Here is a 15,227-nt window from a genome sequence, read left to right on the forward strand (position 1 = left end):
GCATAAACATGACAAAAGGTGTTGATGGTCCATCTGAGAGGAATTATTGGGCCTGGGCAGACAGAGCTTGCTGTGGTGATAAGGTGTATGACTGAAGTGTCAGGAAAAGAGGGAGTTTGGAGTGAGGTGTGCTGGGAAGAATAGGGGAGAGAAGAGACTGGGATCCATTTTGGGCAGGCTGGCTGAAGGCTGGCTGAGAGAGATAACTTTGACTCCAGTGCTGCGCTGCTGTGGGGGACAAGCCCCTCTTGAAATGACCATGCTGTAAGACCTGGACTCCCTCCATGCAGACTGAAGGTGTAAATAGATGAACGAATTATATTTATTAAAGCCACGACAGTCTTCGCTGTGTCTTCAAGCTTCCAAAGGAGCACAAACCCTGGGTGAGTGCCTGAAATCCCCTGGAATCTTGCTACTGGCTTGGCAGAGAGTGGGGGTGGCACCCAACTTCTGCAACAATATTTTAAATTCATCTGTATCTGGTACTTTTGCAGACTTAGAGCTGGGCCCAACACATTGAACTATATATTCCACTCAGTGCTGCTGCTCCTTTTTTTTCGGTTGGTGGGGGCAAGGTAGATGTCATCACAAGAATGGGCTGTTGTGTGTCCATGGGCTGGCATGGCAGGCTTGTTTTGAATAGATCTTTGTACGGCTGCGTCTGCAATCATGAACTACTCCACTAAAATAAAAACCTCTGATGCTTCCCAGCAAGCTGTACTCACATGGAGCGCAAGGCTGTGAGCTGCCCAAAGGTGTCTGCTCCAATTTTGCGGATGCGGTTGTGCTGAAGGCCACTGCAAAGACAGAGAGGCTGAAATGAGAGAGGGAGACTTGCTTCACAGAGATCTCCATCCTCACTGGCAGCAGAAGAAAGGAGGACTGCCATGAAGGTTTATTTCTATTCAGGCTTGAAAAGGGGTTCAGATTTCAAGGGGAAAGTGGATCAAGAGACAAAACAACTCCTTGCCACCCACCCCTTTCCCTGCATACTGCCTCAGGCCTGCGACAGTGCCCCCTTCAAATAAAATGTGTGCTTGAGGGAGGCAGGGTGGGGGGGGCGGCAGTTACAAGCACCAAGGTTTCTTTATACCAACAGTTCCCAGGCCTCTGCAGCATCTGCTCACACTATGAAGCCTGCAGGGTTCGGTGTCACCAGCTGGTGCTCCCACCCATGGGAATACCATGTGGGTGGGGAGAAGGGAACTCTTGGGAAAGCAGAGACTCAGTGCCCTCATACTCACTGGTCTGTTTTGCCCTGACCTTCTCAACCTGAAATCCCTCAAAACTATTTTATGTTCAGTGGCAGAGCATCTGCCTTCCCTTCAGAAGGTCTCAGCCTGATAGGTCAGGCTGGGAAAAGCTCCTGCCTGCAACCCTGGAGAGCCACTGCCAGCCAGAGCAGACAAGACTGAGCTAGATGGACCAACAGCCTGGCTTTGCATAAGGCAGCTTCCTCTGCTGCTTCAAGCATTCATGCAAAAAGTTATACACAGGGCACAAGAAACCCAGAGATGTTATTAAACCCCAGGAAGATCCTGTGCTACAGCACCCATCTCCAGACTGTTTATCCACCTCCAGACTGCTTAACTTGTTGTGCAGGCTTGGGGATTCCACCTCAGCTTGCCCCGAAGCAAGAGTTACTCACATCTCTTCCAACTTCTGGCAGTGGTGGAAACTGGGTAGCTCCTCAATTTGATTGTGCGAGAGCTCACTGTGGGGAAAACAACGAAAGTTAGAACAAAGCCTTCCTTCTTGAAGGCCCTCTTGGAATGTATTTGGTTTTGAGGAAAGGAGTGGGTGTCCCCAGGCTATGCAGCTGGGGAAGCAGGAAACCCCAGAGACAGGTAATATCCTCTTTGCACCCACCCCATGCTTGGCACCAGTCCTTTCATTCATTTATATGCCCAGTTTCCTGATATTATCCCTAGATTATTCAACCCTTCCTCTGTTCAATTTAGCTTCTTTCTGTGTCCAACTCACCAAAAAAAGGCAAAAACACAGCAGTAACTGGCTACTACTTGGTGGCTATCTAAGTTGACATATGGGTGGGTATAAAGCATACTTCTGCATGATGCTGTTACATCACTTGAAACCAGTGTTCTTCAACCTTGTGTCCCAAGGATTTTGCTCAAGTACAACACCTACAATCCCTGATCACTGGCTAAAATGACTGGGGGATTATAGTCCAACAACATCTGGGGACGTCTAACTGAAAAACACCACAGTTTAATGTATTGTGTGTTAGCTGAGGACTACGCAAGAGCTGTAGATGCCACTCCAGCATCTGCGATTTTTCAGTCCAGCACTTCTTTCAATATGTGCAAAAGGCAAACTTTGATCTTAATCCTGGATAATCTCTGCCCCTTTTTTTCCACCCACTCATCCCCACGATATTCTTAACCCAATATATCCTGATACTGGTGTTCATTAAATTCAGGGATTAAGAGTGATATTCCATATGACTACAGATGGAACTGAAGCGACACAATATGATTTCCAGAAAGCCCATTAATGCTAGCTCCCTGGAATGGAGAAAGCAGAAGGGTGGAAAATGTGCCATGGCTGCCCAGTACACTTCTGTGCCAGACTGGTCAGCAACAGGGAGCCATGGCTTCCTGTGTTGGCAGGAAATATGCCTGCCAAGAGCCCTAGCAAGAAAGGGAAGCATGTTTGTAACTTACAGAACTCGTAGGCTGGGCAGCTGCTGGCACATTCCTCCAGGAAGCAAACGGATGCCAGCCCGGGTCAAAGTCCTGTAGAAGAGGAGAAGACACAGTTGATGCCAATATATGCAGGGAAGGCCTGGTCTCTTCCCTGTTGCTTGTATGAATACTACTAAGGAAGATGACTGGGATAGAATTAAAAGAGCTGCACCATGTGGGATATAGAAGTCTATCACATCTGGGGAAATAGGGCGAAAGCAGGTACGAGTTGTGTCACTGTGGTCTAAGACCCAGGGGAAAAGTGAAGAATGTTTTTCCAGCTGACCCAAGAATACCCTTTGCCTAGTCAAGTTTCTACAGTAACGAAGCTCTGACATAGTCTGTCCAGCTAATGACAAGCTTTGCCTGCCACAGAGTAATTCTAAAAAAAGCAGCACCATGAACGAAAGTGGAAAACTGCCTGAAAAGCATATTTGGGCGGCTCCTTCAGGAGTTTCCTTTGCACCTCACATACATTTTCCTATCTTCCAGTGGCTGAAAGGGGACCTGCACTGATATGGATGAAGAAAAGCGTGGTGGGGTTATGCAGTGATATTGGGTTTCATATTCCTATTGCTTACATAATCTGGAGCAATGGATTCCCAGCAAACGCCTTCTCTGGAATAGCCTTGATGTTGTTGTTATGGAAGCCCCTGTTGAGCAAGAAGACACAGGGTGGTTAAGGATTAGAACACAGAAGTATTGTTTAAACATAGAAAGTCTGAAGTTAGCTTTCTCACAACATAAAATTTACTACATGGATAGTGTGTGACTCTTCAATGTAGTCCATTGCATTTGTGAAGATGTGGCAGGAAGCCTTCACCACTTATGTTTTCCCTCCTGTTGTTTCTATACATGCTGCAAAACAGACACATGCCCATTACATGGCCATGATTACCATATTTTATTTCTTAATATATGGACTTCACCAATTCTCTATGAAGCTCAAAGTAATTTAGCCTCTTTACAGCGTATGTGCATGCATACCAGTTTTTTGAGATGCAAAGATAGGACAAAACCATTTAATGAAGCCGAACTGAATTAGCAGCATTGGTCAAACCTGACATCACAAACAGCAGTTATAATGTATGCAGAATATATGCAAATAAGTACAAAAGACACCCCCTGTGCTCTTGGCAAGCTAACAACGTAAGCTTCACAGTCTAGGCCCCTATCCTGGGACACAGTAATTTGGTGGGAACCAGTACAGTTGAAACACCCCAGATATGTGGATTTTGGAAACTGGAAACACTGAGACAGTGCATGCCACCCCCAAATTAGGACCATCTGAACACATCCTAAGGGCTGAGAAGCCTATTACCCACAATGCACGTCTGTTTCCTGGAAAGCCAGAAATTGCCCATGTCCTGGAAGAATGAATGGACCTTAGTGAGGTGGAAAATGAGAATGCTCCACTGAGGGTAATAATTAGAGCCTCAAAGCTTCTTCTGAAGGAACATAGCCCTAGAGGGGGAAAGCAGCAGGGGCTGCAGAAACTGGCACAGCAAAATATGCCCGTCCCATCAGTGCTGTGGGCCTTCAGCAGTTCTCTGCGGAGGTGTGCTTGTGTGCGAGTCTCATGTGTTTGGCCAAAGGCCATAGTTATTACACCCCATGGCGATCTGCCCACTGGTACCACAACTTTGGAAACTCTATTTGGCACTAATGACATCCGTGAGGCATTTATTGCAGTGTGGGGAGAGGGGCATGCTGAATTTATGAGAGGCCTGGTGAAAGAGGAATGCACATTAGCATTTGGAATGGCAGTTCTGTCCACATTAAAGCTGGAGCCAGATTATCTCTGAGAATTCTTCCTCGAGGAAAGCAAAAGAAATGCCTTACAGCTCTTGAAGTCGGCCGAGTGTCCTAATGGCCACTGGGAATTCCACCAACTCATTATAATTTAGGTCCCTGGGAGAGAGAAAAGCAAAGGCATCATTAAGAAAGCTAGAAAAGCTCAGCAGAGTGTGACACATTCCAAAGGCTTGGAAAAACACAGTCATTATGCACTGGAGATGAGCTTTCCAAGTATGTTTATCCAGCCACCCATGTCTGGAAACACAATATCAAAGAAATGCTGGAATATTCCCTGTTAGGAGACAAATCAGGCCTAAGCCAAGCTCCAGAGACCTCTAGTAATGCCACCATCCTGGACCCCCAACATCCCTATCTGAGCTACTCCCTCTGATGCATCTTAGCTGCCCTTCTAGGACTTGGCATTCTACCAGTCTATCCTACACTCATCACCACCACCACCGTCCTCCTCTCAAACACATTTCTAAAACCAAGCAAAAGGAAGAGGAAATTATTTAATGCATTTTCAAACAGAGTGCTTTCTTCACAGCTTGCTTGGCCTTGCCCGGTTTTCAGAGAAAAGGGGAAGCAGCAGCTGTAGCCTACAAGGGCAGGGAGCAGCTATTGCCAAGGTAAGTTATGTTATGGCTACTTTAAAGAAAACAAGAGGCATAGGTGGCCAACGAGTCATCGTCCCTCCAATGCTGTGCAGTCAGTAACTGTCATCATCGCCAGCCAGCACAGTCAATAGCCAGGGATGATGGGAATTGTAGTTCAAAACCAATAAAATTAAGATGACGATGCAATCTTGTTGCAAGTGAAATGTTGTGTTTTGGTGTTACGATATTTGCTGTTAGGCTATTGCTTTGTTATGTCAAAAAATTGTTTTCGTAATAGTTGATTTTCTTGTTTTCTTTGTTGTAAGCTCAGGGGCGTAGGAAGTGGGGCGGTCTGCCCCGGGTGCCATCCCAGAGGGAGGGGGGTGAAAAATCCTCCCTGGGAGGATTGCCACCGTGACGATCACCCTATCCCCTGGGTGGATCGCCTCTGGGTGCCCGGCATGTGTGCCGCTCCGGGTGCCCGAGCAGCTAGCTCCGCCACTGTGTAAGCTGCTTTGAGCAGTCATTCTTTTTTGTAGAAAGATGGCATACAAATAAAATGGTGGTGATGATTAAAACATCTGGAGGACACGATGTTGTCCACCTGTGGTTTTAAGGAAAGGCTATGGCAGGCTCCCTTCACCCATTTGTTATTTGAGGGCAAAGCCACACAAGCCAGTCTTGCAAAGCACAGCTCCATTTACTTTCAGTCACTAACAGAAGGGAGACTGAAACATACCAGTAATTCTAAGATGAAACACACATGCCCTCTCATTAGGAGGAGGATATGTGAACTATGCAACACTGGCAGCATGCCAATGGTGTGAAAAATACATTTTTATACATTATTGCCATTTTATATATTATTGCCATTGTTACAACAAGGAATGGGGGGTGGGGGATGGCACAGGCCTAAATACATTTTTATGGGAAGGTGGTGTTGGCATGCCATGTTTGTCACATGTCACATTGAGTGACTATAACACCTGAAAGCACCACTAATTCTCCAAGGGGAAATGAGATATATCATGAGTTACATGCAAGAAGGCCCCAACATTAATTATGCTTTGCAGTGGTCAGAGTGTGTTAACCCTCCTACTGTATTTGGATTGAAATTTTCAACTAATATAGTGTTCCCTCACCCCCAAAAGGTTTAATTCAATTGTTGAGAGAGTGATGACCATTTACAGGAGAAATGTCTCTATCTGTATTTCCGAGCCAGTGATGAAGATAGACGAGAGAAGCTCCTAGCTAAACTTAACCCAAAGAATATGATGCCATCTGAACAGGGTGGGTGATCCACAAGAAAAGAAACAGAACAAGTAATTCACGCTGGATTTCTCTGGTCTGAAACGGCCAATGAGGTACTTGCTGCTGTGTAGATTATGTACTACCCATCGCCTCATTGTCCCATTCATAGAAGAAGCCAGCACAATAAAACACGTTGCAGGGAACTATCCTGACTCATAAATGCCATGTGACCATTTCTATTTACATGGTAGCCCAGTGGGTTTTAATTGGTGAATATCTTAGAACCTTTGAGTAATTACTGGCTCCTGTGGATTACTTTGTAATTGCACTTAATGGACCCCAAAGTAATTACCACATGAATGGGATTGTGGTTAAAGGACAGAAACAACCATTAATTTACTCTGGAATTAAATGGGATTTGCCGTCTAATTGCCTAGTAACGCCCACTTCCCTCCTTTCTCCCCCACAACCACTGCCTCATAATTACCCTGTAACTCCCCTGTGCCCTTATCCATTGTAGGCAGGGCTAGACATGCCTCTTATTAGCAGTGGAAAGAAGCACCATGTAACACAAATCAGTGTCAAAAGTGTTTGCATGCAGTTAGATCCATATGCTATAACACCTACTTAAACTCAGAGACCCCAATACAACAGACTAGTAGGTGAACATCTCAGATATTCACACACACACACTGTAAAGTGGCTACCCTGGAACAAAGGAACTTCAACGAGAAATGCCAGTGTGAAACTGCAACATTAAAAATTCAATTCTATTCATTTGGGTCTATGTAGAGATAATGGTTTCCTGTTCCACTATAGGAGTGAATTTTCTCAGCAATGCTAAAACAATTCTGTTGTCACCAACCACTGTTGCTGCAAAGGGTCATTTTACATATATTTGAGCTTTGACTGAGCTGTCAGACTATACTTGTTGCATCCCATTGACACTTAATCCCAACAGTGACACACACACAAACACACCATTACATCCAGGGTATGTATACCTGAAAAATGAATCACACTTCATGCAACTGAAGATAGCTCTGGTCCATGAAATCTAGTGCTGTAATGACCACAAAACTCTTTGCTCAGTGTGCTTAAGGTATTTGATTGCAGTTGAGGTAAGCATACTCCACTTGTGACCAGAAATATTTCCCAATTTTTAAAGGCGTCAGTCTTCTATGACATTCTAATTTCAAACTTCACTACTACAATGGTGTTTTCTCAAGTGAAAACAGGTGAGTCTTAAATGTCTCACTTGTTACAGGGAGGTGCGTAATGGGAAAGATCCATTTTTATATTGGATGTACTATCTTCTCACTATATCTTTTCCTTCAGTTACAGACGTGGACAAATGAAAATTCAGATAAAAGCACTGCTTTTGAGAACAGCCTAAGCAATACACACTGTTAAAAAAACCCCAAAACTATGGCTAATCATTTTATAATCTAATGCTCTGTAAGATTTTGCAGTGGTGGTGAATCTCCTGGCAGAGGTTGACTAAAATGCTCGGATAAGATAAAGGCACTACTGGTTACATCATATCTCCACAGGAAGTGGGGAGGTTAGTGAATGATGGGCTTGAGGGAAAATGGGGTTTGAAGAATTGGTACAAAGGAAATAGGGAAGGAAATGTGTGGGGTTGGGAGAGCTTTTTAAAAAGGTGTCCAGTGAAGCAGTGTGCTAAGGGGAGAAGTCATGCCTCAAGAAGAGTGGAAGAAATTGTGGTCCAGGAAAATGAAGTCTTGCCCAAATGAACAGAACAAAAAGGAACACAAACTTTAGCAAAAGAAATGTAAACAGACAACAATGGGTGCAATTATTATTATTATTAGTAGTAGTATTTGAGGAGCACATCATTTTAAACATAATGACCATCACCAATAAAATATTTAAATACATTAGAAAGAGGAAACTGGCTAAGGTGGTGGTTGGTCTTTAGACAACAAGGAGTAAAAGGTGTGCTAAAGGAAGACAAGGACATTACAGAGAAGCTGAACGAATTCTCTGCATTCTGTTTACACAGTGAGAGACGTAGGGCAGATCACTTGTGCTTGAACTAACTTTCTCAAGAAGGGAATCGGAGGAACTGAGGAAAATAGTGGTGATAAAGGACAAAGGCTTAGACCTTATTGACAAATGGAAAATGGAAAAATCACTGTGTTCAGATGACATCTTCCTGAAAGTTCTTAAAGAACTACAGTGTTAAATTGCTCATCTTTTAACAAAAAATATGTAACTTGTCCCTAAGATCAGCCTCCATACTGAAGGACTGGAAAGTGCCTGTTGTGACACGATATATATATATTTTAAAATCCATATTAGGGTTTATTAGGAAAGGAACTGACAATAAAACTGCCATTATCATAAAGCCATTGCACAAATCTATGATGCAATGGCACTTGGAACGTTGTGTACTTGGAATATTGTCTGATTTGTTTTTAATTGTTTTCAATATTTTGAATTGCTGCGCCCTTTCCTGAGACCATGTGGTGAAGAGTGGATGATGATGATGATGATGATAATGTTTACATTTATCCTGATGTGTTTGCAGGGAGATCAGACATCAGCTACAGAGCATTCACTCCAATTGGTTTGTGGGAAGACTAGATGGTGTTACATCAGAGCAAGTGTTACCCCACACTTTCCACTGCATTTTCCCATCATTTTCCTTATTGCAAAAAAAAAAAAAAAAAAAAAAAGGCTGATCTTTTTGGGAAGTAGGTTCCTTGCACAAGATCTTCCCACTGTAATTGCACAACCTGAGTTTGCCAATATGTGATTGAATCCCACTCAAAAATAGCAACAGTCTGGAGGCGCCTTTAAAGGGATGACTGTATTGGGTTGCAATTGTTGATATAGCGCTTGCTTAGATCAAAATTTCCATAACTAATGGAATTCCTATGAATGCAGGGTGGGGAATTGTGAAATATAATATTTCCATTATGACGGTCTAGTCCTCCAAGCAGCCTCTCCCATGAACATGAAAAGTCTGACAATTTTTGACACGATCCATGTTAGAACTAGTAAAAACAAAACATCAATTGATAGCTAATATAATTAGTAAAACGTAAGCCGCTCATTTGCTTTTTCAGTTGCTCTTCCAAGCACTTTCACAGGCTTTAATTGACAGTTGTAATTTTTGATTGCATATCAAGCAGCATGCAAGCACATACAAGAATAGTTCTTTCCGAATAAGCATTGGCATTCTTCACTTATGTTGAGAGCCTATCTGGATAACCTCTCAGTTTCTGCTTGGCAGAGAGAAAATTACTGTATTTTTCAGCAGATCCCTCTGAATAGGGGTGCCATTCCTGAACTCTATTTGGGAATGCACTTGCTAGAGGGGCAAAAGTTATACCAAAATGCAAATGAACGGAGACGCACAAAAGCCCTTTCTTAGAGCTTGCTCTTAGGAATGCTAGCACTGAGCAATGCAAAATATGAAAGAGCTGCTTGAGAAACCCTTGCAATATAGCTTTGCTACCAATTTAAGACTTAAGATTTCCTTCAGAATAATACTTTAGTTTCCACTAGACTACTTCAATGCTTAATTTCTACAAAAAGAGATGCAGGAGCTCAATCCTGACCAGAAAGGGCCACTTACGCAGTTTTGGGGTGGGCAGTGGTTGAGGCCCATCATGATTCCCACCTCCCACCCCACCAGAGGAGAAAAATTCTTTTGGCCTTGTGGCCAACCATTGGGATCTTCCTCAGATGGCTGCAAGGGACCCTGGAATTCCCTGCCCAATAATTTTGCCCAATCAGCCTCGGCAAGGGGTGGGGCATTGGCTGAAGACTGCAGCAAGTCTTCACTCTGGTCTGGCGTCAAAGGGTAACGGCCGGCTTCGCTGGAGATGGGCAGAATGGTCAGCAGAAGAGCAACCCATCCACCCCATATGCTGTTCTTGAGGCACCTTATATATGAATCACCTTGCTGCGATTCAAATGGTCACTGTATTTGAATTTGCTTGCAAACAAATCAGGCCTGTTGGCTTTTTCCTTTCTTTCTTGCATTCCTCATAAGAATCGCCACAACTTTCGGCAGACAAGGCATTGGGTGGAATCTTTAGTCCAGTTCTGGGTGATTTGGTTCATCACCCTGACATCAAGCAGGTGTGACCTCAGGGTACCCTGGTAGAGGGGTCTGAGTGGAAGTTTCTGTCCTGAAGCCAAGCGGGGAGCCAAAGGGCCTTGGAGATTCCAGTAGAGGTCTGGGGAGTATCAGCTTAGTTGACCGGTGTCTTGAGCTTGCCCATAATTCAGGCACAATCCTGTACAAACTTCAGCCTTCCCCTGGGAGGCTGATACAGTGGTACCTCGGGTTAAGTACTTAATTCGTTCCGGAGGTCCGTTCTTAACCTGAAACTGTTCTTAACCTGAAGCACCACTTTAGCTAATGGGGCCTCCTGCTGCCGCCGCGCCGCTGGAGCACAATTTCTGTTCTCATCCTGAAGCAAAGTTCTTAACCTGAGGTACTATTTCTGGATTAGCGGAGTCTGTAACCTGAAGCGTATGTAACCTGAAGCGTCTGTAACCCAAGGTACCACTGTAGTGGATACACAGCCGAAATCTAAGCCTAAGCCTACCTATGTCTGTGATTGATAAGGCTGTGACCAATTTTTAACCCCATAAAGTTGTGTCAGGATTGTTCCACCTATCATTGCTTACTGCCTTCGCCTGTGGGGTAGGGTACACTGTGAGTGGGTCTGCAACAACTCCGTCAGAGCTTCTCCAGCATTCTCTTTATTTACTCATTGTTGAGGAATATGCACTCAGAACCTATTCTTACTGCATAAGCTATACTCAGGGTAAAGCTCTGGTACTGAGAACAGAGTTTGGAAGGATCAGATAAGGCTGGCACAAGCCCCAACCTCATCTGCAATGGAAAAGTCTACCTTGATTTACTCCATTTTTTAACTAGTCCTGCGTAGGTGATAGCTTGACAAGGCCATTCCTTATAGCAAAACAACTCTATAAGAGTTCTTTATAGGCCAGTCTAGAGGCTTTCTGGGCCAACAAATAAATGCTTAGGACGAAGTGTTCTAGCTGCAGCATCAGTGTAATGTCACAAAAGATGACATTATGTTAGCATTGGTGAGTTACTATTTCATTTCCAGCTTTCCCATCAGTGTCCTGGAGCAAATCTTTGGGATGTATTTGCGTAATTGCAACCATATACCCATAACCCTCCCCAAAACATTTCATCTAAATTGCTAAATATGGAGAAAGAGTCATCAAAAAAGATTGTGAAGTGGCCTGGCTTAGCTTTTAGACCACCTTTCTGTCCATGGGGCTGTTCAAATCCAAATCAGACAAAACGAAACAGGGGAAAATATTTGCACTAAGGTGGGAAAACATCAGGCTGCAGAATCTACTAAGGCTGCGAATCCATTAGCATCTTAAAATGCAGCAAGTTACAGACACTTGGGTTACAGATGCTTCAGGTTACAGACTCCACTAACCCAGAAATAGTACCTTGGGTTAAGAATTTTACCTCAGGATGAGAACAGAAATTGCGCGGTGGCAGTAGTGGGAGGCCCCATTAGCTAAAGTGGTACCTCAGGTTAAGAACAGTTTCAAGTTAAGAACAGACCTCCAGAACGAATTACCGGTACGTTCTTAACCCGAGGTACCACTGTATAGTCAATGGTCAACATCGTGGGAAAAACAGAATGTTATACTAAGAACTTTTTTTGGTGCAACGGCTCTATAGTTGTCTTGGTGGATGCTGCATTTTCACAGCACTTGGAACTGCATTGTCACAGAGTCCACATGACTTTGTGGGCATTCAAACAACGTATTTCTTCTGCCCCCATTTAACCCCACTTTCTTTGGAAATTCATTTAAAAAACATACAACAACCTGTTGTCAACAACCTGTTTGCAATAGCCGAATGGCCCATTATGTCCCTGTCTGGAAGAACGCTGTATCATTGTTGGGAAAACACAGTTTTCTCTCTGGCCAGCACTATAATTTATAACACAACTGTAGTTTGGAAAGCGTTGTGTGACCCACCAACTGGGACTGCGCCTGGGACATTAATTATGTTGAGTAGCCGAACTCCCTGACAGGACTTGCTCATGTCTTCCTTACTTAAAAATAAAATAAAATATTGTTGGATGAGCACTCCCTTGCTTAATAGCTCCAACGATAGAATGTTCATGTAATTCTATAAAACTAAAATATTCCCCCCCCTCCGAAAATTGGCAGACAATAGCAACGCTACGTTCTGCTTCACTCCAGAGAACTCCAAATAGAAATAAACCAGTATATGAAAAGAGTCTCTTGTCCATGTTAATGGTCTTTCTTGAAGCTCAGTCTTCTGCCAAAGGTGGGTGGGGGAAATGGGTGTGAGGGGTACAGCTATAAAACCCTTACTCGCTTAACCACATTCAGAGCTGCCTGTTCAGGTTTTTCACCTATTCCTGCTTTTTAAAGAGGAACCTCTTAAAACTCCGCCTGGTCTCCTGGAAAAGCAGCAGGCTAACTGAGCTTGTTATTGTTCTAGAGAGCTTCCATGGACCCATATTTAGAACACCTCGATCAATGTTTATTTAAGAGTAAAAGTAAATCGACAGTAGCAAAATGATGACTGCCAGACAGGCCTGCCAGAGTGATTTGTTTGAACCAATGACACACAGCCTGGAACTAATAATAACTCTTGAGGGGCCGGAGAGTGAGAGAGACGAAAACAGATAGCCTCAGCTCAATTTTCTGCCTCTTAGAGGCTATTAGTGGTTCTGCCTAGGAAGCCAAGGGGGGAAAAAACCTATATGGAACCATAAACTCTTCCACAGAACACCACAAATTTGAAGCTAATAAACCTACAGATGCAGTAAGATCAGAAATTGGAGCTGGAAATTTTCTGTTTAGTTTCATACTGTTTCCAGCCCCTTCCAGTAATTCGGACTGCTGCTGTAACTCTGTGACAGTTGTTGCCCAAGAAAGCAGAAAAAAGGGTCCATAGCACTTCCAGACTTTTTGCTAGGGCGTTATTTCTACATTGTTAGCTGATATTTTCCAATAATTTTGGCCGCCAGTAAGTGTTTTAGTGAGCACCTTTTTTGGAGTGGGCATGTGCCCACATCTGGGCAGTGCAAATATTATGGGTGAGTGCCACATTCAAAGAGTACAAAATGTGAGGTATAACTGGGAATGGGGAGAAGGATCATGGAGTTAAGCATTACAGAAATTTAGCTCAAGTCAAATCAGCAAGAATCCATTCCGGCTAAAATTTCCCAGGAAATTTCGCATGAAGTTACATGGGAATCTGCTTTGACTCTGAAGTTGTTTTTACATAGCTAAGTTTTAGAAGTTGGTATTCCAGGCTTGCTATCCTGGGATAACAACTCCCCCTTGAATTAAATAATTTTTAAAGGATATTTTTGCTACACATTCTCCATAGTGAAATGGGATCACTCTTATGTCATAATGTGATAAACCTCAGCATGACAGGTTAATGAAGAGTGCCTTGTTCATACAAGAAACTGAAAGAAGTCCCTGTGTACTTCTCAAATAAATTGATCCCAAAGAAAGATGGTTAGTGTTACGTTGTAGGTGAACATATCAGACGATACAGCGATTCTTCAAACAACTCTTCTTTATTCAGAGGCCAGAACAGAACTGAACTGAAGGGCTCAATCAGCCTGCTTATATAGAGCTCCAGTATGACGTTACTGTAGCAACTTTCTAAAACTATCCAATCACTGAACGTCACTTTCGATCCTTCATTTGCATAACTATCTACAGTATCCCCCTGCTGGCCCAGGGTGAGAACCTCAGTACATAACAGTTAGATTTTGATTGTGGTTTACCTGTATCATCAGCTTTCCCTCTTCATATGGAAAATGAGTCACTGCTGACAAAAATGGTACCATAAATTTAGATTTTTTTCTGGGAAGTGGGACAACTGCTAGTGGTCAGGCTTTGTCAGGACAGAGCATTTAGCTATACGTTGCAACCAGTGAATCCCAGATAGCTTAACACTGAGAGCTCACCCCTTCTCTTAACTCCCCAAACCTAGGATGATCATAGAATGTGACCACACTGTTCCTGAGAAGATGTTAGTGTCACTTCATAGGATCAAAACTCAGCTGTCTCCTCAATCCCCCCAGGCCTTCCCCTCACACTAAGCTAGTTTTCTTTAATGCTTCTGGAAAGTGTTTGTTCTCAGCTGTCTGTTCTGTAGCCGAGGAAGCTTCTGGATTCAATATGGTTTCAATTTGGGCTGAATTTATTTAACAAGCTAAAAGTAGGCCTTCGGGAGCTGGACTCTCCTGGGGGGTCCTTCACTATACAGATTCAGGAAGAATCTGTATGAATGAGAGAGAACACCAGGGCTGCAGCTACAGAGGGGGGGGGGGGACCCCAAGGGGACTAATTCCACATAATTGGGTGATGCTCAGAATGATAGACATAGATTAGGAAACCAAGAGTAGATCTGAATGCATCTTTGCTATGCACCCCTACAATTTATTTACTTATTTTGTATGAATGGTGTTCCCTTTCCATATTGGTAAAATGATAGTATGCCATTAAAGCAACCTCGTGGGCGCTTTTTAATGATGTAATAGCTGTGAATGTTTTACCAGAAACACCCAGAGTGACTTCGTTGGCTAGATGCCAGTATGAATTATGGAAAGTACCATATGAAAGTCTGCAGATTTCTGTGTTGGCAGTAAAGACAAATCCAATTTCATTTTATGGTTTGGATAGCATTGTGGAATGAATAGGTGAATCTAGAATAGGTTGTACATTAAAGCTGTCCTTTCTAAGACAGCAAGGAGAAGTTGACATTGAAAATGATAGGACAGGAATGAGCAGAAAGACCATGAAGAGCTTTAGGTATTGCTCTGGCTTCCACTGTGCTTTTCTC

The 15,227-nt window shown here is 43.4% G+C and overlaps 1 protein-coding gene across 1 annotated transcript in view; it reads right to left on the bottom strand.

Annotated features, from left to right (window-relative positions):
* LGR6 (leucine rich repeat containing G protein-coupled receptor 6) overlaps positions 1-15,227 on the bottom strand; it is a 135,664-nt gene that overhangs the window by 15,110 nt on the left and 105,327 nt on the right. Inside the window, exons 7-11 of the mRNA XM_083444329.1 lie at positions 4,548-4,616; positions 3,287-3,358; positions 2,685-2,756; positions 1,649-1,714; positions 726-797 (exon numbers count right to left, since the gene is read on the bottom strand). Of these exons, the coding sequence (XP_083300455.1) occupies positions 726-797; positions 1,649-1,714; positions 2,685-2,756; positions 3,287-3,358; positions 4,548-4,616 (351 nt within the window). The remainder of the gene's footprint in view (positions 1-725; positions 798-1,648; positions 1,715-2,684; positions 2,757-3,286; positions 3,359-4,547; positions 4,617-15,227) is intronic.

This window comes from Podarcis tiliguerta (assembly GCF_965153285.1).
Source record: "Podarcis tiliguerta genome assembly, chromosome: 6".
NCBI lineage: Eukaryota > Metazoa > Chordata > Lepidosauria > Squamata > Lacertidae > Podarcis > Podarcis tiliguerta.